At 41.0% G+C, this 26,815-nt stretch overlaps 1 protein-coding gene across 4 annotated transcripts in view; it reads left to right on the top strand.

Moving 5' to 3' along the window:
* Nucleotides 1–24,512, top strand: part of ephb1 (EPH receptor B1) — a 205,225-nt gene extending 180,713 nt beyond the window's left edge. For 3 of the 4 annotated variants that reach the window (XM_088085417.1, XM_042497108.2, XM_042497106.2), the window contains 5 exons: nucleotides 11,393–11,542; nucleotides 14,073–14,266; nucleotides 16,907–17,062; nucleotides 17,913–19,388; nucleotides 24,067–24,512. In XM_088085417.1, the coding sequence (XP_087941543.1) occupies nucleotides 11,393–11,542; nucleotides 14,073–14,266; nucleotides 16,907–17,062; nucleotides 17,913–18,021 (609 nt within the window). In that variant the 3' untranslated portion in view covers nucleotides 18,022–19,388; nucleotides 24,067–24,512. Of the gene's footprint in view, nucleotides 1–11,392; nucleotides 11,543–14,072; nucleotides 14,267–16,906; nucleotides 17,063–17,912; nucleotides 19,389–21,768; nucleotides 21,828–24,066 lie in introns of all 4 variants that reach the window. The other variant, XM_042497107.2, reaches the window with a different exon arrangement.
* The last annotated feature ends 2,303 nt before the right edge of the window (nucleotides 24,513–26,815 follow it).

Below are 26,815 nucleotides of genomic sequence, written 5' to 3'. Positions count from 1 at the left end.
GCCTTGCATGTCACGCGATGTGTTCTGTAAGTTGTGACTGAGTGGGCATGTATGTGGTTAGAAGTGTGTGCTTGTGCTGTGTTCCTGGGTACACATATATGTCCCCAAGGTACCCTTCTGAGTGTATGTGTATGTAGGTGTGTGTTTGTTTGTTTGTGTCATTGAGGCCGAGAGGGGTTGAAAGGCGAGGTCACACAAAGCCAGTAACAAAGCTCATCTGTCAAATCGCTGTGACCTGAGTGACATTCTCTCAGCTCCGCTCCAGTGCTCGCACTATGTGGACCGCGCTGTTGTTTCTGTCATTTGTCTGTTTTCTATTTGCATCCTTTCACCCCCTCTCTCTCTGGCTTCAGGCCCATGCACTTTTTGGCTTGTCTATTCAACTTGTAGTGAAATATTTATGCACTGCAAGTTAAAGGGACAGAGTCTCTGAGTAAACAAGAAGTGAAACGAGAACATGTCTGTATGGACTTAGCCAAAAGCAAACAAAGGGAGGTTTTCTGACATTTCACATTTGTATGCAAACATGAAATACATCATTTATATATGTAGACATTAAGTAAAGAATCCCAGCATTGTTAATTTCATGGCCTTGAAAAGTTCAATCAGTATTTGTGAACATGAGCTCTCAAAGCCGGAAACCAGAGTAAGTCTCAAACTGTAGTAAACAGCAAACATTAAGTGTATTCAGGGAAGTAGTAGTATTAAGTGTGGAGCTGCTATTAAGTGTATTAAGTATTAAGTGTGGAGTATTAAGTGTACATGGTTAGTATTAAGTGTGGAGCTGCTCCATAGGCCGAATCACTGTGACATCACTACTAACATCAGTCGGTTTCGGGTATACAACATGCAATTGATGTGAATTGCAGATATGTTGTCATTTTTAGTCGTAACTGTAACGTGTGAAGGTATGTAGTAAGACATAGAGGTCCGACGTATCTGGCATTTCAGCTGTTCTTAGTTTGTGTACTGTGTTGCTTTGCTGGCATCTTTGAAAAACTAAATCTACTGACGGAAGCTAAGCAATGTACCTCTGTGGATGGGGGCTGCAGCAAAATGTGTTTTAGCCACTTATCAGATCAGTATCACAGTAAATGTAAGCTATTTTAATAAATTTAAATATGTTTTCTCTGCTTTACATTAGACTCTAACCAGTCTCGGCAAAAGTCGACCAGCAACTCCCATGTTATGTGAAGTAAAATTACTATTTTTGTCATTGGAGTCTGATTGTTATGAGATAACGGCTTCAGCTGGTTGGAAAAGGCTGTCTGACGGCAAGAAAAAGTGGTGAAAATATTCTTACTATAGTTTGCGCTTAAATCATTTTTTTTTTTAGCTGGGCCTGTTTTTAGGTGGCTAAAATCTTACCAACTGAGGCAGCGTTTGCTCAGAGCTGTTTGATTTTATGTATGTGATCTACTCTGATGTTACTGTGAATGTAGTGAATAGCTTTATATACATTAAATGGGAGACTGGTATTTTTGGACTCACCGAATATTTGTTGTATCTTTTATTTCCCTTCCTGTTCACAAATTCTCGCCATTTCAGCTTAACAGGGCAGAAAAATATGTTTCTGAAAACATTTTAATAGAAATATAGACAGTGCAGGAATCTTAATCTATACTTGATCATGACTGTCTAGTTTTACTGTTTGATTGGATTTCAGTCTGACTTAGAGAGAAAAATAGAGAGAGAGAGAGAGAGAGAGAGAGAGCTAGTTAAAAATCAGCAAAGTATCCTTTAGTAACCTGCAGTTTCCAACTTCCTTGTTTTTTATGTGGGGTGGGCGTACTTACACATAATACATACGCATGCCAGGCACTGCTTTCACTGGGACAGCATGTATAGGTTGTTTCACCCCCTTCTGCACAGATCCTCCATCTCCCTTCTCTTTATAAGTATGAGTCACTTTTGCAGTGACCGAGCATGATCCCCATCTTGCTTCCCACTGTGGAGTCCTGCCAAGCTGGAGGCACTGCTGCCGGGCATTGAACCCCCGTCACACTCACTCATAATTGCAGCGAAATCCTAAACATGCTTTCCTGCCCTGTTATTTTTTTTTTTTATCTCTTGGTGTTGTATATGAAACTAATTAAGATGTTTCCAGGCTAATTTTATTCAGATTATAGAGTTTAATCTGCTCAGTTTTGGGGTAAATGTAGCAGCAGAAAATATCCAGGAATGGAAATTAATATGAATATGGAGGAAGGCGTAAGTTCTGAAAAGAAGAAAGAAGGAAGCATGATCTATACCTGCTTCCTGCATCAAAGAGGGAGCAACCATCCAAAGCACTCCACCTTGATTTATACCTTCTGTCGTGTTTGCCAGAGTCACTATAAGGTGGGCATTGATTCGCCATCTGTGGCTGTTGGACTGCATTTGCATCTGAGCAGGATTCACAATGAAGTGGTTTGTGTACAACTAAATCAGTGAAAGAGATACCTTCTTTGTCAGTGGGCCTGTGCTTCCATATGACTACTATACTGCAGACTGCGGTGTCACCAAGGACAGATTTAATATGTTGTTAACCAAAGTGTAAACTACCAAAAAAGAAGCGTTTTAACATTTTCAAAACAGAAGCGCTGACATGACCATCGCTTTTTTAATATTGGTTTCATTAAAGGTGCCTTCATAACTACCTCCACAGTAGCTTTAACAACACAAGGACCAATATTAGCCCCATCATTACGGGAAAAATAACACCTACTCAGGTTGTGCTCTAGTTTAATAAGACCGTCAAAATTTGTAATTGCCTATTGCCCACATCCTGTGAAGGAAACATGGGGCCAAGGTCACTGTCTAATTTTAACATGGTTCTTGGTACTTGCCTGGTTTAATTTGATGGTGCTAGCAGATGTCAGAGAAATTGAGGACTAGTGGAAAGGTTTCCCTGAAGGAGTGGAAATTTCTGTTTTACAGTTTAACACGGGTAGGCACTAATGATGCTGTGGATGAGGAATAATTTATGGGGTGAAAAATAAAAAGACAGATTGCTGACTGCTCTTGGAGACATAGTGAAGAATTGTCTTTTCATAACCTGATTGTAAACTGTACAAAACATCTTGCAAAAAAGTATCACATAAAAGTCACTACGGGTAAGACATCTCGATGGAATTTCTAGTCATTTCTATTTTACGCACATTTAAAAAAGAAACACAGATATTACAAACACCTTGCACCTTACAGTCTGAAGGAGCTTCACCACATTGATTCAAAATAAGTCAACAAATAAAATAACAAACCTGTGTGAGTGTGTATTTAAGGCATGGAGATAGAGATGAACACATTCAGTTAGTAATTTCAACAAGTTGTTAATCATTAATGTTTGCCCAAAGCGGTAGCTCTAACAGTAAAATATGTTCGGTGTACTAGTTACAGATGCCCTTAGAGGCAAGAGAGGAAGAAAATTCTGTTGATCCGTTTTTTAAGTCTGATTTAAATCATTTTTTCTACTGTTTTTATGACGTGAGAACAGGTGATAGTAAGGTTTACGATCATCTGTTTTATCTGTGAAACATATGAATTACTTTTTTTTCACCTGGGAACAAGTGAAAAAAGTTTTGGCAGCACTGGGGTGTATGAAGAAATTAAAGTTCACCTGGAAGAAAATATGAATGCTTTTAGACCTAAATAAAACATGGGGTAGAGGTGCTAAATTAGTTAAACAACAAATGCTTTACAACCTGACAATTTTTTCACTTGTTTTCATGGTTAAAAAAAGCCAGTAACAATTTTCTGCTATTCTTAAGTCATAAACAGGAGAGAAAACAAAGGGATCAAAGGGATAGTTCACCCAGAAATGAAAATTCAGTCATTATCTATTCACCCTGATGCCAGTGGAACGTCGGGTGAAGATTAGTCCACAAAACACTGCCCAGTGTTCACAGGGAAAAGGCGTTGCACTCATCTCTGCGTTGCACTCACAATTATTCACTTTTAAGTGAAGTATTCCTTTAAGATCAAAATTGTAAAACAGATTACCATAATTTGTTTTTTCTCATTTCCCTTTCAGGGCCTCTGTAAGTTTATGCTAGTTGATCTGCTTAAATAAAAAATACTGTTTGCAAGTTCACTATTGTCACCTGGTGCTGACAAAAAAGGAATTACTATGTGCTGCACAAAATGTTTGGTTTTGTATTATTTGTGGCTGAAATATGTGACACCTTAAATATGGTTTACATATATATATATATATATATAGTATTATCTATTATAAAATCTTGGAAAATGGATAGCAGTCAGGACAGTTATCACAAACTGTACAGTATAACTAAAACAATTGTTTCTAGCAGATTTTATCAGCTACAGCTAACTTGCAAATTAAAGATAAACTCTGGAATCCCAATAGTAAAGCTCAACCAAGAATTAAAGTTGACATAAAGTAACAGTAAAGAAATCATGAACACTTTGTTAATGCCGTAGCAGACGAGTAACACTATTAAGTCACACATTGACTGTACTGAGTTTCCTGTAGCATTGTTCCCTTTTAGGTAAAGGGATTATCAGGATGCAGTACAATATGTTTCTTTCTAGCTGTTTCTATTGTGCTGTCATTTATACTGTAACCTGACTGGATTTCAGTTCCTCGAAGCAATTATTTTTGAAATTAGATCAGAAAGCTACAGACAGAAGGATTGCAGTGATATGAAGCACACGTATTTTAATCTTGATCACAATTTCAGTTTTTCAGAAGTAGACCAATTATGGAGGGCTATTCTGGGCGTACAGTGTTTTTTCATTCCCTTCTGTTATCTTCCCACGCTGTATAGACAGTTTTCAGAATTTGTTTGTTAATCAAATCTAAAAAACAAAAGGCCTCAAAGAGTTCCCAGCCTGATGTGAGACTGTTTGGCATCTTTGGAACATAAAATAAAACTTTGACAAACACTTTCCTGAAGTTTCGCATGACTCCATCGTATATATGGTGAAAGACCTGTGTCTTTCTCTCCACCAGAGATTCCCATGGGTGTCTGAGAAACCAACATCACTGTCACCAGCCCCCTCCCCCTTTTTTTCCTTGTTCTATTTTTTGTCCCCATCTCTCCATATCACTCTTTCTCTCCGAGCCTCTCTCTCCATCTCTCTCACACTCATTCCCATTCTATTTGGGCAGACATCCAGGGCAGATCGTTGCTCTCAGGATTTCATTAAAAGGATGTTGATGGAGCACTCTCCCCAGCCTAAGTAAATGTGCTCAAGTCCATTTGAGTGTGCATTGTTTGGAAATGGATAACTGAAGTTGGGGGAGTAAAGGAAAGGAGAAGAGGGAACAGGGGGGAAAGAAGACAGGGAGATGGAGATCTGCATATTTGTTTCCAGATGAAGGAGAAAGTTTATTTGGAATCTCTCAGTAGCTTCTGTGAAGTGACAGTGCTGAGTAAAAGCAAGACTAAACATTGGACTCTTCTTTTTCAATTACTGTAAATTTATCTGGGACGTTGTTTCCTGTTAGTGATGCCTGTTCGTTGTACTCTGACAGCTATATTTGCTCCAGATTTTTACCTCATTCTGCAGCAGCATGTCAGTGACAGTCTACACGAAGGTACCTGGCACATTGGTGGATGGATAGCTCAAGCCACTGCAAAGACATGACAGGTGTTTCACATCCGTGCTATGTGTATCAGTGTCTACACACACACATTATTGGGCCAAGAGACCATAACAGACACCAGTAAGTACACACATTACCTGGCCACCACATGTTTATCCTTCATCTTTTTCAGACCTGGCTGTCACAGGAACACACTCGTCTCGCCGTGATACCTCTTAACCTGACAGTCCCAGCACATCTCTGTTGCAGTCACACTCCAGAAGTGTCACTGGCTGTCATAACTGGTCACCCGCCTGTCACAGACGGTCACAACCAGGTGGAACCAGCACTGTAATCTCATTCTTGTGACATTAAGGTGACAGCACACTCCTGTGTCTGCTCAGTGTGTTCTAGATGCGAAGTCTGTGTGCAAACATGGCTGGATGTGTTGTCCACGGGCATGATGTGGACATTTAGAGGAAGAAAAAAAAAAGTTAATGTCACCAAGTGTGGAAATATGGGAATAGTATTTTGACAGCATATGGACAATTGTGCACCTAGAAATTTTACATAGGGGTGGCCAGATGTGGCCAATGAAAATCTCACACTATAACCAAAAGCCATAGCTGAATTTCCATAATTAAATTATACACCTAAATTATGTAAATTAAGCTAGTTGAAAATTATGTTAATGTCATTACTGGATGAGAATAGATTTATATCAGCACAGTTAACATTTTGAGTTCCACAACAGTGCTGCTTCAATGTGTTGTGTATCTATAGCTACATGTGTTAGGCTTTTCATTGTTCTTTAAGTAGGCCAGCTGTTATTTTCCTGAAATAGGCAAAAAATATAGCTTTAATTTGAAGGAGCAAAACATCATTAGTAGGGAAAGACTCATGGGTACCCATAGAACCAATTTTCATTCACATGTCCTGAGGTGAGAGATCAAGGCTCCAGATTGTTTCCTTGCCAAAATTTAGCCTAAATTTAGAGCGTTATTTAGCCCCCTTCTTGATAAGATATGCAGACGTGATTTGTACCAATGGATACCTTAGGCAGTTTCATTTGACAGGTTAATAATAATAAAATAATAAAATAAATAAAAATAATAGAATAATAATAATTATGATACATTTGATTTATATTTGATTTATATATTTTTTATATATTATATATTTTTTATATATTTTTTCATGGTATTCAAAGACACTTCACATGAGTTAAAAACAATCACACAATATAACAGACTAAAATACACACGACATTATTCACACATTAAAAGCAGTTTTGAAAGGAGAGTTTTGGTAGTGATTTGACCTGGGAGAGGTTGTTGCACTCCCAAATGTGTTTGGGGAGAGTTTCAGAGGGAGGGGTCGGCTGTAGAGAAGTGAGGTCGGAGGGGGCCTCGTTATGGAGAGCTTTGTGAGTGAGGAGAAGGACTTTGAATCTGATCTGTTGTGGGACAGGGAGCCAGTGGAGTTTCTGGAGGACAGGAAGTGATCACAGGAGTGGGAGTGGATAAGGCAGAGGAGCTCCGGATACATTGGAGTTGATTTAGGACTTTGGATGATGTGCCATAGAGAAAGCTGTTGTAGTAGTTAATTTTGGATACCACTACCTTTATAGTATCTTAAAAAAATAGTGCCACAGACTGTTAAAGACAGTCCATATGTTTACATGATGTTAGAAAAAGCTGAATTGTTAAATCAATTGCCCAGCAATCTAAGGGTCTTAAGTCTAAGAGGAAGTACCACAATGTACTGGAAAGCTCCAGAGGCGCCTCTGAAAATCACTTTGTGAATGATGTGAATGTAAATGGTGGTGCACAAGGTTCCTGTGTATCCTTTAAAAGTCTTAAAAGGCATTGAATCCATCAATCTAAAAATAAAGCCTTAATTGGCATGAGAATTGATTTTTCAATAGTCTTAAAAATGCTTTGGAGGTGTAATTTTTATGAGTCTTTTTTTCTGACATTGCATTGAAAAAGCTCAAAATAATAGGTTACTAAAAAATAATGAGTATTTACAGAATGTCTCTTGCATTAACATCACAAAGGAGTGATGTTTTATGTCACATAAATATTTGAAAAATTTCCCTTCAGTATTGGCTCCTGTAAAATTGTTTTTTCAAGTGGAATTAAAAAATTATTCATCTGTGCATGTCTTTTCAATTTAGTTGTGTTTCGATATGATGATGTTACATTTGTCAAAAAATCCAATTTTATGAAAAAAAAGAAGAAACAGTTAAATGATTGTGTTGGTCTGACTAAAACTGGACATTTAAAATCCATGTAGACATGTTAGTCCAACTTAAATTGTATTAAGTCAAATCTGTCTAAGTCGGACTAATACTCCTAGATAATGCAGTTAGGGTTTGATTTACTCTTTCACATATATGCCTCAACAGGACCCCAACTAGCTGAGTGGTCCTGCCTGTGCTCTTTAGTACCAGCGCAGGGCTTTGACCCTGAAGTCGAAAAGCATACATTTGTAGAAGAAAGCCAGGAAAAACAAACGACGAGGAAGGAAATAAAACAAAACAAATACAAAAGCACATAGTTAAGGGAAGAATATGTATGAAATGTCCAGTGAAGAAATGTTATCCATGTTATTACCGTTTGAAATGCAACCATATAACTGTTTGCCACTTGCTAACTTTTTGTTGGTTTACTGAAGCAGCAAATCGCTACCTGCTGTGGCAAAGTCACACATACTTCCATCAATAAGTCAATCCCTCTCTGTGCTTGTATTCTGGGACAAGGACAGTAGTCCAATTAATAGATCTAATCGAACTATAAGCAGCAGCAATTGTATCAGTGGCCATGGCCCTCCCTTGGTTTGCGCCACTGCATTTGGTAAAGTGTCTTTGTGACACATTTATTTCAGGTTTTCACGCCTTCATGGCCACTCGCTTGTTCTCCACGGCGCCAACATTTATCAACCAGAAAATAGACCCATCCAGTATCTCTGGAAAATCAGGCACTGTGCGTCACCCACTTTATTTATTATCAAGGGAGTTTTGCAAAGTATCACTTGATATCATTACAGATTACTCCTCTCAAGGCCTTGAAGTTGTGCAGCTGTGGCGGCTGTGCTCCATTCTGGCTCATCTACAAAAATTCTGAGTTAACTGTCCGAGATGATGGGAGTGTGTGAATTCTGTTTCAGGGGCGATATTTCACTTCAAGGCAAACAGAAAACAGCTTGTTCCTTTTTCAGTAGCCAGCACAATATACCGTATCCAAAGAGCTCTCGCCGTGCTTCAAGGCTTCACAAAGCACTCCTGCTTTTGTGTTGACATTAGGTCTGTTTTAATTCCCATCATCACTTCTACTACCCCCAACTCGTTCCCCGTGGTATTAACACTCTTTTTACTGGGAGAAAAAAAAAGAGCTCCACTGCTTTTTATTATGTTTTTGCCGTCTTCCCTGTATGCATGAGCTGTTCGGCACTTCATGTTATTAAAGCAGGATTTTGGCAGAGCTATCACTGGCCCAAAGCAGTAATTACTAAGGGTTTGCATAGCTGCCTCTGACTCACCCGCCTTGGAAATGTTATTACTAAAGTCTGTCTCATTGGAGGCGCACGGGGAGCTTCTTGTGAAGCCTGTGTCTTTGCTCAGGCCATTCCAGCGACACTCAGCTCATATTCCCAACAGGGTCCTGGGGCATGAGACCAGATGTACAGAGTGAGGGAGGGAGCAGGCGAGTAATGATAAAGACAGGCTGTAATAGACGCCGTTTCGCTTGGAGCAGCTATTTTTTCAAGTTGTTTTACGTTTATTTCTTTGTTTTTCATCTTATGTATGTTTGTCCGCACATAATAATTGACTTGAAGCACTGCCACTGACAGAGTGACTGATGAAGAGGAAGGGGATTGGCCCTTTTGTTTTTTCTTATGGACAGTCCTCGGCCTGTATCTGTGCAGCTCGATTTGCCCTCAGACAAAAGAAAGGGCAAGAGAACGTGTCCTGGGGTCTTAGTTTAGATGAAACGATTCTGATATGAAGTAGTCTGAGATATGAGAAAAGCATTGAAGTCACTGGGGCTTAGACAGCCTTTATTCGACTATTGATCTCTTCCTCTCTGTATCTCTTTCTTGTTCTCTCATTCTCTCTGTCTGTCACACACTCACACAACTGCACACTGCACCATCGCCTAATTCCTTCAACGCTCCATGTCTTTTTCTCCGCTGTCTGGTGAGAGTTTAGTGAGTGTTGCCTCTGCGTCTTGCAGTGCGTCCTGACAGCAGGCTCAATTCAGGTTCAGATGTTAAATCTCTTTTCAGGGTCAGCAACCTCAAAATGGTCAAACCCTAAAGAGTTGCTCGTTAATGAGCTCATTCTATCCACCTCTGCAGTGCAACACAGCGCTGACCTGTAACACCTACATAAGTGCGTAGAGATGGAAGGACAAGAAGAACAGGAAGTAAACCTGTTTGTGATTCTGTTGAGCATTTCAAATAACTGTCTGCAGTACATAAACACCCCAGAAGAACCATTTTCTGTCTCTCATTCTCCTCACTAATCTCTCGTTTTCCTCTTTGTCTCCTCCTCTGCATCCCTCCCCCTCTCTCTCTGATTATTCTCACTCTCTCTGGCGCTCATAGAGCGAGCAGGAAACAGGGTGGTCTGTGTAGGTTGCTCTCTGGGTTTGGGTTTGTTTCCAACAGCGGCTTATCTGCAAATGCTCAGGTTCAGCTAATTGGCATTATTAAACTGGTGGCGAGCTCAACTGAGATATAAAGGGAGGTGCTTTCGGGGTATGTGTGTGTGTTTGTGTGCGTGGGTGTGCACGCACAATCAGCTATGCTTGCGCCTGTGCATATGTTCCCAACTGTGTCTATGTATGTGTGTGTGGAATTTTAAACAAGCAGCTGTCAATTTCAGTCAACAGGGCGCGTGGCATGCCTGAGGCCCAGGTAGCCCAATTACAGGCAGACACGCTCGATGTGCGAGCAGAAGCCCGGGCCTATCTTCCTTTATTCAAACACGGCTGTGGGAGAGGAGCCGCTAAATGTGATGTTGGTCGATGTGTGAAGGGCGAACGCTGTTGAGAGCCGCTGCTGAGACAGAGGCAGAATCTTGTATGTGTTGTTGCTGCTGGAGGATTGATACTGGGTGGATTTGGGGATAAAGAGTTAAAGCAGGACAGCCAATTTAAGAGCGGTGGCGTTGAGATTGATTGCAGATTTTAAAGGGACAGTTCATCCCATAATCAAAAGTAAATATTTTTCCTCTTACCGTCAATGATATTTCTCAATCTAGATTGTTTTTTTTTTTGTGTGAGTTACTGAGTGTTGGAGATATCTGCCTTCTCTTGAATATAATGGAAGTGGATGGCACTTGACTTGTGGTGCTCAAAGCGCCAAAAAATACATTTAAAAAACGCAAGATAATCCACAGACTTTAAAGTCTGCAGAAATTTATGTAGGAACTATTTTCTGTCTACCAAACTACAACCATCAACTGTATCACATGCTCAGGGAAGTGTGCCTGTACTTATGAACAAGAGGTTCATGCTCATGACAGCATGAGATGGAAACATTAATGACATCCTCCTTAGCTAAGCTGTAACATTAGAGTTTGAGTGCCACAAGCTGAGTGCCATCTAGTTCCATTATGTTCGAGAGAAGGCAGAAATCTCCAGACTGATATCTCCAACAATCAGCAACTCACCATAATAATCTAGTTTGATTTAAAAAAAAAAAAAAAAAAACGCACAACAGCTTTTGTGGTGAACCGTCCCTTTAATTGACACAACTGAAATGAATGTTGACCTTTATGATAAATCTTTGCAGGACTCAGACATGTCTTTGATTTCAACGTATGCCCCTTGTCTTTGTTTCTATTTTCCTCAGGGTGGGAAGATCCCGGTGAGGTGGACAGCACCAGAAGCTATCGCTTACAGGAAGTTCACCTCAGCCAGTGACGTGTGGAGCTACGGCATTGTTATGTGGGAAGTGATGTCATTTGGAGAGAGGCCTTACTGGGACATGTCCAACCAGGATGTAAGTGACCATTTATACACATCAAAAGACCTACGAAATTACAAATTATCTTTAATTTGGTGTTTTTCCTCTTGAAGCAGGATGTTAGGGCAGGACATTAAACAGTGAGCAATAAATGCAGTGGCGGTTAAAGAGAGAAAGTAAGTTTTATTTCATTTGGAAAGATGACTTTTTAGTTACATCAACTACTACGGCATTACGTCACTGCTGAAATGCACCTTTTTCTGGGAAGTAGCACTTTTCTAGGAAGTTTAAGTGTCCTTTTCATGGGAACTTCAAGACAGATTGTAAAAAGCAACATTTAAGTTGAGTGTTTTCACTTTTCTAAACTTCCAGGTGGAAAAAACAAGTTTGAATCTGAATAAACTGCTTCATTAACAGAGTGGCCATTTCCGTACAGATGTGGTTATACTATCTTTTCACCCCATAGATGACACAATCAAGGATAACTCATAAGAGAGGAAGCTGTAATAAATCACACATTTTTATCAGCTCCCGTCTCCCAGCATCATCACTAGAGATGTCCTTGATTCTGACTTTGAAAGCAGACTTATTATGGACACAGTCTCACACTATCCTCTTTCCTTCCTGGCCAGCATTTGAGAGCAATGAATGATTGCTGAGAGCTCTTCTTTGTTCCCCATGTCCGTTTGGACAAGGTCCACATGCAGACTCCCACAAACACACAGGCACCAACACAAACACACACAACCATTGGATATAGTCCCATAGTATGAGGTCTCTCTCCCTAAGCTCCCTTAGTGAGACAACTAGCCAACCATCAGGCCTCTATGGACCCCGCTCCACAAGGACCGTCCAACCCAGCAGATGTTGCCACAGTGGGCCAGCAGCAAACACTGCCTGGTGGGACTAATGCAGAGAAGAGGACTGGCACAGCACAGCATGTCCGGCTGCTCAGTCCATGCACACATACACACACTTAAAAACACACGTACACACCACCACTTCTCCATATGCACCATTTGTCAAGATTTTGCTGAGTTGCACTCAGCTCTGGGGTGGAGTTGGCAACCTACAGAGCAGCCTCTAATTTTTAATGATAGTATCTTTTACACTTGATTTCACACCAGACCCTTATCTCGCAACTATGCATTTTTAAGAAAAGATTACATCTACAGACAGTATGGATATATGGATATGGGTTAGAGCTAGGTCCATCAATGTGCAATGCAGCAATCTGAGCAATTTTTAGTCTTTGTGGTGGTGTCTCAGAAGTGCCTTCTTAACTGCAGATTTAGCACTTTTTACTTTGAGATAATATATTTACTTTGACTTCATTGTTTGTGTAGTTATTACAAACCATACATTACAGCTACTGGACAAAAAAACCCACTAACATCTGGGTTTTGTATTTAATGGGAAAGGTTATAACCAGCAATCATTCCTGGATCAAATGCAGTGGTTGAGTATTGAACGGCTCCAGCTCCTATCAGCCTTGATTGGCAGTGATGGAAATACGACATCAAGGTGGAATTGCTCATTTTAGCACCTTAAACGGCGTGATGCAATGACCTCACAAAATAGTGTCCATCTCCAGGGCTTGAACATTAAAATATTGTCAAATGTAGTCAGAACTGACTTTGAGAGATAGACCAAATAAGAAAGAAATATATAAAAAGAAGTAACCATTATAACATTTTAACTGGCCTCCATGCTGCGTTATTTGCGTTTGTGACTTCAAACATGACACGCCAGGGAAAATCAAAACAGAAAAGCACACTCGCCTACTGCAGACCCCCATTGGCAACTCTTGTCTACTGGCAATGGGAGAGCAGTCTATCACCTATTTTTAATGGGTATTCCCGAAGTTGAAAAACCGCATACGCACTGATTTTGCTGAAAAAAATTGTATAACAAATTATTTGGTGTGTGAAGGGTGTTCATTGAATACTTTTGCCAAATCTCCAAATCTGCCCTTCAGTTCCGATCTCACTTCGTTCAATGGTTACGAAATACTTCACTCCAACTCTGACTACCCTGAAACTCTCAGTCTTAGCTTCCCTCTAACAAGGCCAGAATAGCCTGTGCAACCTTTAAGAGACATGTGTCAAGTGGCTGTGCTTCACAGTGTTAATTATATGCAATCTGCCCAGTCCCCAGTGACTTCTTTCTACAGTGACACTGCCTCTGCTATCCTTTCTGTCTCTTTCCATGCTCTGTCCTCCAGGAGTGACATGTGATTGGCTGGAGTCAAGAGGAAGGGCACCTCAGCCTGAATGCTAACTGTCTCTTGATTGACCAGAGGGAGTGTGTCTATGCATGTATGGTGGTGGGGGTGGTGCACTGGTGGGGGAGTTGTTGAGGCAGGGATGAGCGTGTCAGGATTACAGAGTGGATATGCTTAATGCCATTAGTCACTGCAAACTCAAATTAGTACTTTATTTTTAATGAAGTATATTATTGACAACCAGCCAGCTGATATAAAAATACTGTAACTGACAGCAATTAGTTGTAACTACTGTATGGAGTATGGTGTATAATATAACCTGAGCGTCCCCTTCTCCCTCAGGTGATTAACGCCATTGAACAGGACTACCGTCTGCCCCCACCAATGGACTGCCCCAGTGCCCTGCACCAGCTGATGCTGGACTGTTGGCAGAAGGACCGAAACGTACGACCCCGCTTCACTGACATCGTCAGCACCCTGGACAAGATGATCCGTAACCCCACCAGCCTCAAAGCTGTAGCCAACATCCCTGCAGTGTGAGTAAAAACACTTCTGCGGCAAAACGACACATGCATTCACCCTGAAGTGGACACTAAGTATTCACAAATGTGCTTTTCTTCGGTTTATACAGCATTTACACATGCTTTCTGCACAAACTTTAAAGCATGCACATGCTTACTTTTTATCGTCTCATAAAATAAACATGAATATATTACTGTTGATTGCATCAAACCTGAACTTTTCCTCCCCAGGATTTTTTTCCCTGCTGCTTATAAGTCTCCCACCCATACACACCCCCGCATTGGCTTTAGAAAGTTCACTATTTTTGCATTCTGCGGTGTTATATAAATATTTTTTACTCTGTAATGATAGGGAAAAACATGTTTTTAAACAAACTAACATTGCCACCTTGCGATTGTATGCCTCTAACCAGTCAAGTTGCAGTTTACATCCATGTCTGTTCAGACTTATATAACTGGTGAAGAATTTCATGAAAGGTATTAAGTGTTTGTTTTAGCAAAATAGAAGTTATCACTATATTGACATGTGTGATTCCAGTCAGTAATTTCCAGTGAGCTCCTGGTGGACTACCAGAGGATAAAACACAAAGTTGTAGCCATTATAGTCGATTGCTTTAAATATTAATATTGCAGCAAAAACCTAAAAGCTCTAAAACGTAGATTCTTTATACACATCTTAAGCCAGGCAGCACAGAAGGCCTATACAATCAGCACAGTTTCAAGGTGAGCACCCAAGATCGGTGTCACCTATTCAGTATCTGGCCAAATATCCCTTAATTATGGCAATAAATAATGGCAAGGAGAGTGTTTTTGCAGAATATTATGATTTCAAAGTGAAGTTGACCTTTGACCTTTGGGGTGTAAAATGTCATCTCTTCATCATTTTATCCAATTAGACCTTTGTGTGAGATTTTGTAATAATGAGCGTGATGATTCTTTAGTTATGGCCAAAAATGACTTAAGTTATGGCTTTAGTTATGGCCAAAAACATGTTTTGTAAAATCACAGTTACCTTTGACCACCAGAATTGATTCAATTCATACTTGAATTCAATTGGACATTTGTACCAATTTTAAGGAAATTCCCTCAAGGCCTTGTTGAGATATCATGTTTACAAGAATGAGGCGGGCATTAGGTCACAGTGACCTTCAGAAACATCAGAACATCAGAAACTGACTAGTTTATTTTTGAGTCCCAGTAGACATTAGTGCCAAGTTTGAAGAAGTTTTCAAAAATTTTCCTAAAACATCACGTTTACAAAAATAGGACTGACATGGGGTCACAGTGACCTTGGGTTTTGGCCACTAAAGTCTGATCAGTTTAGCACTGACTCCCAGTGGACGTTCGTGCCGAATTTCCTAAATGCTTCTGAGATATTTTGTTCACAGGAATGAAACGGATGCCATATTACAGTGACCTTGACCTTTGACCACCAAAACCCGATCAGTTTATGTCCCAGTGGACATTTGTGCCAAATTTTTTTCCTAAAAATGTTCCTGAGATGCCACGCTCATAGGAATGAGGTAGATGTGAGGTCAAATCTGATCAATTTCCCAGTGGATATCTGTGCCAAATTTCAAGAAATTTCCAAAAAATGTTTCTGAGATATCATGTTCCCAAGAATGTGGATGTGAGGTCACAGTGGCCTTGGCTTTGTTTTTTGACCACCATCTAGACTTTAAGTGGACGTTTGTGCCAAACTTAAATACATTTCCTCAAGGAACTGAGATTGATTGAGATATAATGTTTATAAGAATTAGACTGACAACAGACAGTCAACCTGAAAACATAATGCCTTCAGAGGCAAAATGAAAACATTCAAAAACATGCAATTTACAAATTCATTCAGAATGTTTATTCATTATCTTGCAAAGGCACCATTGGTTTTGATTTGTTTTGAACTTTATTGCGCATGATTTTGCCAGCTCTGCACACCTTGTTTGGGGCAGTTTCCTCCACCCTTCCTCAAAAACCTTCTCAAGTTCAGCCAGATTGGATGTGGATTTTCTGTGAACTGCGAGCTTCAGGTTTCTCCACAGATTTTCTGTTCCAATTTCCAGGCTTTGGCTGGGCCCCCGAGGGTCATTGTGGGACTTGTCCCGAAGCCACTTGTTTTGGCTGTGTGCTTTGTGCTGATGCCATGTTGAAAGGTGAACTTTTGGCCCCTTTTGCGTTTGACTTTGCGGTCCCTTCTGTATTTAGCTCAGTAATTGTTACTTTTTCCTATTTTCCTAATATGTGACACTGACAAGCATCACCATAGCATGGTTCAGTGTAGACCAGTGACTGGGGTCTTTGTTTTTGCAAGTTTTCTTTAATGATACCAGAGAATATTTTCACACTTTTTGCAACTTTCAAACAATGTAATAGATAGCAGATAAATAGGTAGATAGTGTATAACACCAAAATGTGGTAAAAAAAAAAAAAAAAAAAAATCAGGGGTTAGAACGCTTTCCAAAGCCAATATTCACACAGTGCACACACACATGCACACTTTCTCCTCCTCCATCTTGCATCCTCTCACCCACACCTACGCAAATGCCATAACCATCGTTTCTCTCTTTCTCTTTAAATCCTCCTTGCTTAATATTGTATCAAAGCCCTGCACTACACTTACCTCCTCTTACTCCTCCTCCATCTCTCTCCCTCCTCCAGGCCTTCTCAGCCACTGTTGGACAGATCCATACCTGACTTCAACACCTTCAGCTCAGTCGAGGACTGGCTCGCTGCCATCAAGATGAGCCAGTACAGAGACAACTTCCTCAACTCAGGCTTTACCTCCCTGCAGCTGGTGGCTCAAATGACCTCAGAGTAAGTTCACCTGCTGATGTGCAAATGAAGAGTTCCAAACCCATATGGCACTTGATGGGCACCCTTGCATAAAATGACTCAACGTCAAGTGCTTGTATTTTTAGCATGAATGCGCCCAGTGACTCAAGTCGTTGATTGCATCGAATTAAAGTCTGTATGGGTAATGCATGAAAATCTAACTCATTATAACAGAAAATAACAGTCATTGTGGTAAACATATTTCCATCTGTGCTCTTCAAGTATTATTGCTACTATCTAATAATTTTCTATGAACAGCTTTCCAAAATGGACAAGGATGTAAATCCTTTAAATATACAATTTAAAGAGGCACATCTATTGGCCCCTGTTTATGTAGAGTATTTCAAAGCATGGGTCATGGTCGCATTTCTTGTGGCACTTGTGGTACCAAAAAACACGCATATTGCACTTCATTTATTTTAATTAACAATGTTGCTTGGTCTATAAAATTATTTGAAAATGTAAAATCATTCTAACATTTTTTATTATTATTATTAAAAATGTATGCCTGGGGCTTGGTGGCATTTATGCAGTCTCTTTGCAATGCAAAGCAACATGCATTACTAAGTCTTCTCCCAAGTGATGGAATTAATTTTGTAAATTTGTGTTTTCTGTTCATTGCCACAAGCTTTCCATCCTGAAATGGCCCTTTCATATATAGTGATGTGAGGACTTTAAATGCACCAGAAAATGATAGCCATTTCTTGCTACTATAATCGCTTCATACTCAAATGATCCATTCCATCTTCAACGTGATGAAAGCCTTTCATCTATTACTTCAAAATATGCTCTTGCTTTTCAAGTTCCTTTCTCTCTGCCTGTTTCTCTTTAGGGACTTGCTGAGAATAGGAGTGACCCTGGCAGGCCACCAGAAGAAGATCCTCAGTAATATTCAGTCCATGAGGGTGCAGATGAGCCAGTCACCCACGACTATGGCATGACTACAGGGGGCGCTGTGCCACGGAACGGGCAGCATTCGCAGGACCAACAACAATGGCAGCCCTCGAATGACCCCCGATCCATCGGAACGCGCCAGAGTCGAGACTATTGTCTTAATCTAATCCACTACCATGACAACAGGAGACCAGGGTCTACACTACCACATGGTTAACAGCTATCACACTTCATGCAATCCACGCCAGGAGTTCAGGGTCCAGACTTGATACTGTTTCTCCATTTATCTACGAAAGGAAGACAGGTTATTGGTTGCTGTAGTTATATGGACTGCCACTCATGTCACTGTAAACCAAAATAACTCCAACAATCCGACATTGATACAGGGAACCTCTCACAATTTCCAGACTGTATGGTAAAACGAGTGATATTGTACTTCTATATTATCTGGACTAGAAGATGTTAAAATTGTAAACAGAAGTGTGAGCCATTTAGAAGCAACGTGTGACCTGTGATTTTACCGTCGTCAATGTGTGCAATGAAGATGCCTTGACCTGGCCAGAAATAAGTCCCAGAAGAAAAAGCAATTACCAGTAGGAAAATTTAGAGGGAGAAGAATACAGGGATGTACAGTGGAGCACCATTTTCAACTCTCACACCATCTTTTGCTCGTTTGAAGAATTTGAAAAATGTATCTTAAATGGATTGGTTAAAATTCGGAGCCAGTTATATTTTTGTCTTTTACCATCTGTTCGTTTGTTTGTTTTTATCACTATAGCAAGATGCCGCCCACTTGTATTTTAACTTTAACACTACCTGTGGAGTCCTGGGTAGAAGGCCTTGCCAAAGGACTTCTTAACCAGCCCCACCCAGATTCAGAGAATATAAATATGTTTATCTCTTGCTAAATATGATTATATCTTTCATAATAAACCTTCATATTGAAGGTGATATGTATGAATATGTATGTACAGAACTCTCTGCTTGCATTTTTGGCAAAGACATGTTTGTTGACTAGATTATGATAGACACATGCAATGTGTAGATTCTCTATGGTGCCCCGGTTCCGAAACAACACACTGGGTTGTGCCTCTCCCTGTACCAGAGGCACAAGGACAATCCTGACTGAATCGTAACCCTGAGAGAACATTAAAAGAATCGTGGGCGATGAATTGGTATTGTAGAGCTATATGAAAATTGCTGTAGGAGTTAAAATAATTGACAAAATATCCATTTACTGGAGATCATGTTTAATGTGGGTGTACACATGCTGTCTCTTGCTGGTGAGCACTTACTTGTACAGATATGTTTTATGTTTTTATTTCTTTTTTGTTCTGTTGTCGTTTGTGTCGGGAGTAATCAGCACCATCCAGAGGGGAAGGAAACTCCGCACCTCAGCCAGCCCCAACCCATGGTGAGTACTCGCTGATCACACGGGAAAAACACTACTTAATGTGATAGTTCATCCCCACAATCAAAAATACATATTTTCCTTCTTACTTGTAGCAGCACTTATCAATATGGATTGTTTTGGTGTGAGTTGCCAATTGTTGGCCCTTGTTGCCATGGTGTGCCCCGCACTGTTGGCCCTTGTTGGCTTTTTTTCTGACGATTTAGCATGTTGTATTGGTGGCGGTGGCCGTGAAGACCATCACGGCTGAAATCACTCTGATTGGCCATTCAGCTCAGGGCATGAGAAGAAGAATGGAAGGAGGAGGAATGTAAACAAACAGCTAAAGTCAAGAGGGGATTAGTTATAAACAAACTTGTAATATGAGGTGAGGGTTTTTTTTTTAACCAGTGAGTTCTTCACAGAAATGTCTCCTGATGGGTGGTGGGTTTGTTCACTGGTGCACGTTTAATGTGCTTTGTTCTTTAAATATTGGCTTGTGTTGTCAATGGGCTAACTGGCTAGAGTTAGCATCATGGCAATCTTTCGGTTTCCTGTTGTGAATATTACAGACAACCATCCTCTGCTGGTCTGGAGGGGTATTTCCTCTCATGCATGTGCAGAACATAAGTGCTTGCTGGCTGTTGTTTTAGAGTGATCCTGTGCAACCTTTTGGCCGAGACACGGCAAAGTGAGGTTGATGAAGCAAGCTGCTTTTTGGTCGCCGCTAGTTCTGTGATATTGGTTTTGTGTGTCTGGGCCTATAGGGATGGCAGTCTTGGTTTAGTTTTGCATCTTTATGAAAAAAATGGAATGTGAATAACAAGGTGTTTGTTTTTAGTCCAACACTCCGTTGACCAGGTGAGCTTTGGCATTTAAAAGCATTATCCATTTAGAGGTGGTGAAATTTTATTGTTCTGTGTGGTAAATGTTTTGACTATGTTAGCACCACTTGCTGTGTTGACACTGCTAACAATACTAAAAGAGCTAGAAGTGATAACACAGTAACAAACGATGAAGGGAGTTTGTGGCCAAAAGTTGAGCTGCTTTCTCACCTGCGTGACCAAAGGGGAGGCTGGAGGCTGGGCACAATGTTTTCAGAGCAACACTGTTGGGTTGAGACTGGGTTATTAATGGTAATCTGCAAATGAGTAGGGCTGCTAGCTAACATTAGCTGCAGTTCAAGTCCTAAGGCCTGCCCCTCCATGTTAGTGAAGGGACATAGGACAAACTAAAAACTCAAAGTACATGCCAAATACATTTTTCCCAAAGACGGTGTCTGCCACTGAAGGTAGTTTTCCTTTGTTCAAGTGTTATTATGTTAATTTTGGTTTTGATGAGTTATTAAATTATACTAAAGGGGGCTTTTCCGCCATGATTGACACCCAATCTGTGCGCTCGCATTCAATGGAGCTGCTCACAATTAAGTGGATGGGTGTTTTGGCAGAAATTCCCCCACCGCCGATATACTGCCACTGCGCAGATGCAGGCTCTCAATGACATTACCATCGCAAGATGGCAATGCCCTAACTCAGATATTTTAATTTCACTTCAGCATAGCTGGGATAAGTGGGAGCGTGTTGTCCATCTTTATATACAATCTATCGTTGATGCACAGTGCAGAAAACTGGAGGGCATCAAAATTAACCCGTACAATGCCATGCGTAACCGATTTAAAAAAGATTCTCAGCGGTTAAAAAACGGTCAGCAGTTGAAATCCCTAGTAGGAGATATCTGCTATAGAGATGTCTGCCTTCTCTTAAACATAATTAATCTAGGTGGCACTCAGCTTGAGGTGCTTAAAGTGCCAAAACATTACATTTTAAAAACTCTTGTGAGCAGTTTAAAGTAGGAACCACTTTCTTTCTACACTTGTCAACCTTACCACCGCACAGAAGGAGGCATCTACTAATGGATGAGAGGCTCGAGCCAGTGACAGTGTGAGACCTTAACATTAATGGCGTACTCCTTAGCTGAACTGTAACATTAGTTAGTGCATTAGGGTAAGGTGAGCTAGCAGTAGGTGCACACTTCCCTCTGCAGTGATACATTTGGTGGGTGTAGTTCAGTAGAAAGAAGATTCCTGTATGAAACTGCTCACAACGAGGTCTGTGGATAACCTGGAGTAGCCTTATTGAATCATAATTTCTCGAAAGAGACATTGCTGTTGAGCTTTTCTCTTTTTTTTAAGTTTAATTTTTGGGCTTCTCAGCTTTTAGGACAGTCTTAGAGTGAAAGTGCGAGAACGTGGATGACATGCAACATACGGCCAAGCAATCGAACCCTTAGCTGCTGCGGCAAGGACATAACCTTTGTATATGGGGTGCGCTGTTGAGTTTTTCTGAGGTATTTTTTGGGCTTTTAAGAACCACAATCTCGATGCCATCTTGTGCCATTATATCAGAGAGAAGACATCTCTACGGCCGATATCTTCAACAGCTGGCAACTCACACTGTAACACAGGTAAGAGGAAAAATATGGATTTTTGATTTGGGGGTGAACGGTTGCTTTACAATCAAATTGCTCTGTATCTAGAAGAATTTTATTTTAGGTAAATCCATTTCATCTCTCTCTTGGGTTGCTGCAAATATCTTGGACAAGGCTTGATTCCCTACAAGTTTGAAATACATAGGAGAGCAGCTAATCAGGGCTCTGGAAATCGGAGTGAATCAGCATCACTTCTCTACACAGTGAAAATGAGCATCTGAGGTTTGCCAACAGATGCCTGATGCCATTCCGAGGAACACACAGGCTTAAACAGCCCACACGGGCGCACCGCTCACAGTGTTGAACAGCGTTCCATACACTGCTGTAGCTAAGCTGTTGAGTAAATCTATGTACTCTCACTATATGCTGTTGCCATATGGGTAGGCAGGTTGAGCGCAAACGCTGTTGTGCCACAGAGAGTTTCACGCATATATGAGTCGCTCCATAACTCTCAGCTGCAGAAATCGGTTTTGGAAATGCACTTTTTGGCGGTATTTGATTGCAAGATGTCTACATTGTTCCCAAGGGATGCTATGGCTGGCTGTCTATGAAATTACACTGCAGTATTTTGGAATATATTTTGAGGATAGCTCTGGATAGTGCACTAGGATGATTTCTCTTTTTCTGTAGGCTGGGGATGGTCTTTTATGATTGCAGTGTGATTGGTCTGTGCAGTGTGGTGGTGTCAGGACAGCTTGGTGATGAGTAGTGGTGGTTTTGCTTACTTTTTTCTCTCCTTGCGGGTCGTTCGCTTCAGGCTCTGGGAAAGCTAGGAGGAATTGTTATATTTCATAAATCAAGTTTTGTCAAGTGTTGATGAAATAGTAATAACAACATTGGCCTTTAAAAGTGAAAGCAAACTGACCTTCTTGTTCCTGTGGTAATATTCCTCTGACATGCAGCTTTGGCAGCAGAGTCTCTCAGCTCACGGACAATTATCATGAGCTATTGTGGAACCAATTCTTTGCAGTAGCTGTGACCCTGCTGAAATCCCTTTCGGTCCTATTTGAAGAGACATGAGTGAAAATGGTTTTAACCACCTTGCATCCAAAATTAGAAATTGATGGCAGGCCCATTAGCAGATTATTAAGTATACTCACCTCCCCCCCAAGTCATCCTCCTCCTCCTCCTCCTGTCTGTCCTGTCCCTGGCTACTCTGGCACATCTCCAGCTCGTTCATCCTGGGTGTAACCAAGCTGTCCTGGGTTGGGACTGGGCTGGGCCGGGCCAGGGCTGCCCTGGCCTGAGAAATGGTTGGCTCCATGCTCCAGTGGGCCCAGGCAGGGGTGCAAACCCCTGCTGGGACCCCCATCTGACAAGCATCTGATCAGCTATGGGGAGGGAGAGTGATGGGGCTGTCAAAAAACACACACACAAACACACACACAATAAGGGACACTCAATTATGTTGTGTCCATGTCTGGTTTCTAGCCTGATGCTTAATGAAGAGGAAGGAGGCAGAGACCAGACAGAGTGTGTGCATATGTGATAGAAATAGGGAGGTGAGTCAGTTTACAGAAGGGTGGGGTCGCAGGACAGAAGACAGGATGTTGGATGAAAGTCAGAAAGTAAGCTCATTGAAGTAAATCACTCTCTCATCTTGCAGCAGCTTATGTGGCAACATATTTGTCATTATATAATGTTAATTTCTTTGGCAAAATCTATTGCCTTCTCTTTTCAATTCTCCAAGTCATTGATTTACCAAGTATTCCTAAATAGAATCACATGCTCCTTGAGACTGGCATAAATCCCTCTTGCTAAAGCCAGTGATTCAATTTGAATGCATCAGTCCTCAATTCAGCTCAGTCTCGTGTATTTGCCTTTCCAACCCAAGAGCCTGTGAATGAGATGATAGAATGTATTCATTATGCAACAGTGTAATTCTCCATTTGCTCTGTTTGTCTTTCTAAATATCTGACTGTAATGACACTCCAGTGTGATGAATGGAGAGGCGGGTCGCCATCCCTCTCTGTAAGCCATTTCATATGGAAGCCATTCATCACAGACGGATACAAAACACAAGAACAGTGCTTGTTAAATGTTTCATGGTTGCTGTAACTGTCGGAGAAGTGACCAACGATCCTTTTAGCAGCCAGTTTCATGCCCGTCATTTATAGGTCAGAACAGTAGAAGCCGTGTTCACCTGAAAATGACCCGACACTTTACAAAACTTATTAAACTACTCCATTCTCCTTTTTTTTCTTCTCTGTTTCAGACTGTGGACATAAAGATTTACACACACATAAAACAGCATACACAGTTTCCCATGGACACACACAACTTGGACTCGCTGTGGGCAGGCGGTGAGCAGGTGAAATGGGAGCTTTCCAGGATACCAAGTAACAACTTATGGTACTCAACGGATGGTGATGCTGAGTATGTGTGCATATGTCATAGTTTGTTTATTTGTGTGTGTGTGTGTGTGTGTGTGTGTGAGAGAGAGAGTGAATGTATGTGTGTGGGCATAGCAGACACATTTGTGTGTACAGACATTTATGTGTGCACAGGTACATTGTTTAAGAGTGTGAACGGTTTCTTTTTTTCTGTATAGCTACCACTTGTAAATTGTGACAAGTACGTGTCAAGAGTTTGTAAGCTGTAACTTTCTGAGAACTATTGTACTAAAAATGCACTCAATAAACGCCTTGGAAAACAAGTCAATCACTTTATGGTCTGTGACTCAGTGGGCTATAATTCTGTTTTCATTAATGGTGAGTCAAGAAAGCGGAGAGGAAGGGTTATTATCCAGTAACACTACTGTCAGCGCTGTGCGTGAGCGTGACGTCTAATGCTTGGTTTCATAATGGCTAAGGAAATAAACAGCATTTTGTCACCGCCGGTCTGGCTGGCAGCACGTGTTAAAAGCCATCAGCCACTAATAAACGAGCCGTCACCGGGAGAACACGCAAACCCAAAAAATGACTCTCCAAGAAAACTGACAATATTTTGACAAACTAGTAGAAATTATCCTCCCATCTAAACTCTTATCTGTGTCTCAAACACAAACTTGCACGAACGCAGGCGTACAAATACACAAGCAGTCACAGCAGTAAATTCTAGTTGCCAGAGACTTTTAGAGCACTTCGCACACTGGAAAGCGTATTGCACAGTAATGATATGGTTAATGAGGTGAGGCGAAGGATGTGGGGATGCATCCAACTCCCAGCATTCCTCCATAACTGTTTATTGACTCTAATTGATTGATAATATCCAGCTTCATATTAGCGGAGAGACTGCTGTGCAGGGGCCGCGCCAAACCGAGAGGAAGCCAGCAAGATTCATGAAACAGTTAATTTTCCATCTTTTCAAGTTTGTTGGATTACATAAAGTGCTTCACTCGCCACTTTGTCCTCTTATGAGGATGTATGCAATGATGTCACTAAAGAAATGATGAAAGCGTCTGCTGGTTTCTTACAAAGCTTTGGACGTGGTGTTGATGAAATTACTGAAATCAGGGGGTTAGAGAGCAGCCCGATTGAAAAGGAGCATTTTACAGCCCTCTCCAGTTGAAAGTTTTGAGTCTGTCTCTCAGAGTGTGTTTAGGTGCTGTGCTTAATTCGCAGTTCTGTACTCAATTATGCCAGTCAAATCAGATTTTGCCGTTCAATACAAATATCTGACAAGTCATTTTTATTCCATAGAAAGTTTGAAAGTTTGAACAGGTCCAGTGGGATGTTTAGTATGACAGCGGCATTCAGGTGAACGAGCTAACGGCTGTAATGGCAGATCGGATATGCAACATTTTTCGCTGACCCTAGAAGCAACAGCCAGAGATTGCAGTGTATTAAGTTGCTTTGAGCTTTAAATTGTTATATTGTTTAAATTGTATTGCTATGACAACAACGGCGTATGTAGATGCACCTGCCAGTGGTTCCTCAAATCCTTGCTACTTTTTTTGCTGTATTTCTATTTTTTTGACTCCATGGCCTCTTTTGCTGAAGCACGTCTTTTCTTCGATAAAGAAGCACTTAGCGACATCGATAAAAGTTGCGTGGGTTTTGGACCGAATGCAACAGACCACAAGAGGATCCCCACCCATGGCATATGCTGAGCAGCCAGTCAGACCAGAGGGGATAAACAAAACTGAATGCGCCGGACAAAGACAGGGAGGAGAGTCAGCATCATGGCGAGGCTGACCCAACTTGAACCAAGAGCTGTTCCTGTACCAAGCCTACTTCTGGCTAATGTCCAGTCACAGGCGAATGAAGTGGATGAGATGCAATTGAGGCTTACTCAGCAACGGGAAATCAGAGACTGCTCTACTCACATCTTTACAGAGACATGGTTAACCCCTATCATTCTGGATCAAGCTATTGCACTGGATGGGTTAGCCTTGTTCTGAGCCAAAAGGACACAAAGGTGTGAAGCAAATTCAAAAAATGCACTGCAGGAATTGTATGCCATCGGCAGCAACATGCCCAAGCAACCGGATGCAATTTTCATAATAAATGTGGATTTCAATCAACTCATCCTTCAACTCCAAAGATGTAGCAGGATCAAGGACACATTTTAATTTCATTTTTTGAACTGTGTTTAATTCACCACTTCACCAAGCAGAAGAAAGAAAATAATGTTATCTTGGAGCCTAAAGTGCAGAGTCACTTCCTCATCTGTGCCACTGTATCACGGACGCAGCTCCTTGTAACAAAGAGTGACGTGAAAATACAGTGCGTTCTCTGCGCAGCAAACTCCTCCTCAGGAGCACATTGAACAGGACACTGATTAGGAAAAAACAACTGCTTGACTTGAAGCAAGTCAGTCAACTGAGGAGTCTCCGACTGGTGATTCAAATCTCCGACTTCCAAGGTGGCAACCCTGTTAATTTGTATATCAGAAGATGCCTCAACAATACGTGGATCTAGCGGGTTGGGAGGAGAGAAAAAAACTCAAGGAAATAATGGACAGAACGCATTAGGCCTCCTTTTCACAAAGCACATAGATAGCATGCTACCAATTTCTGTTAG

The sequence above is a fragment of the Plectropomus leopardus genome, chromosome 12 (genome assembly GCF_026936395.1).
Source record: "Plectropomus leopardus strain MGB_pleo_1.0 chromosome 12, ASM2693639v1, whole genome shotgun sequence".
NCBI classification, from domain to species: Eukaryota; Metazoa; Chordata; class Actinopteri; order Perciformes; family Serranidae; genus Plectropomus; species Plectropomus leopardus.
This window is presented reverse-complemented; position numbering and strand designations above follow the sequence as displayed.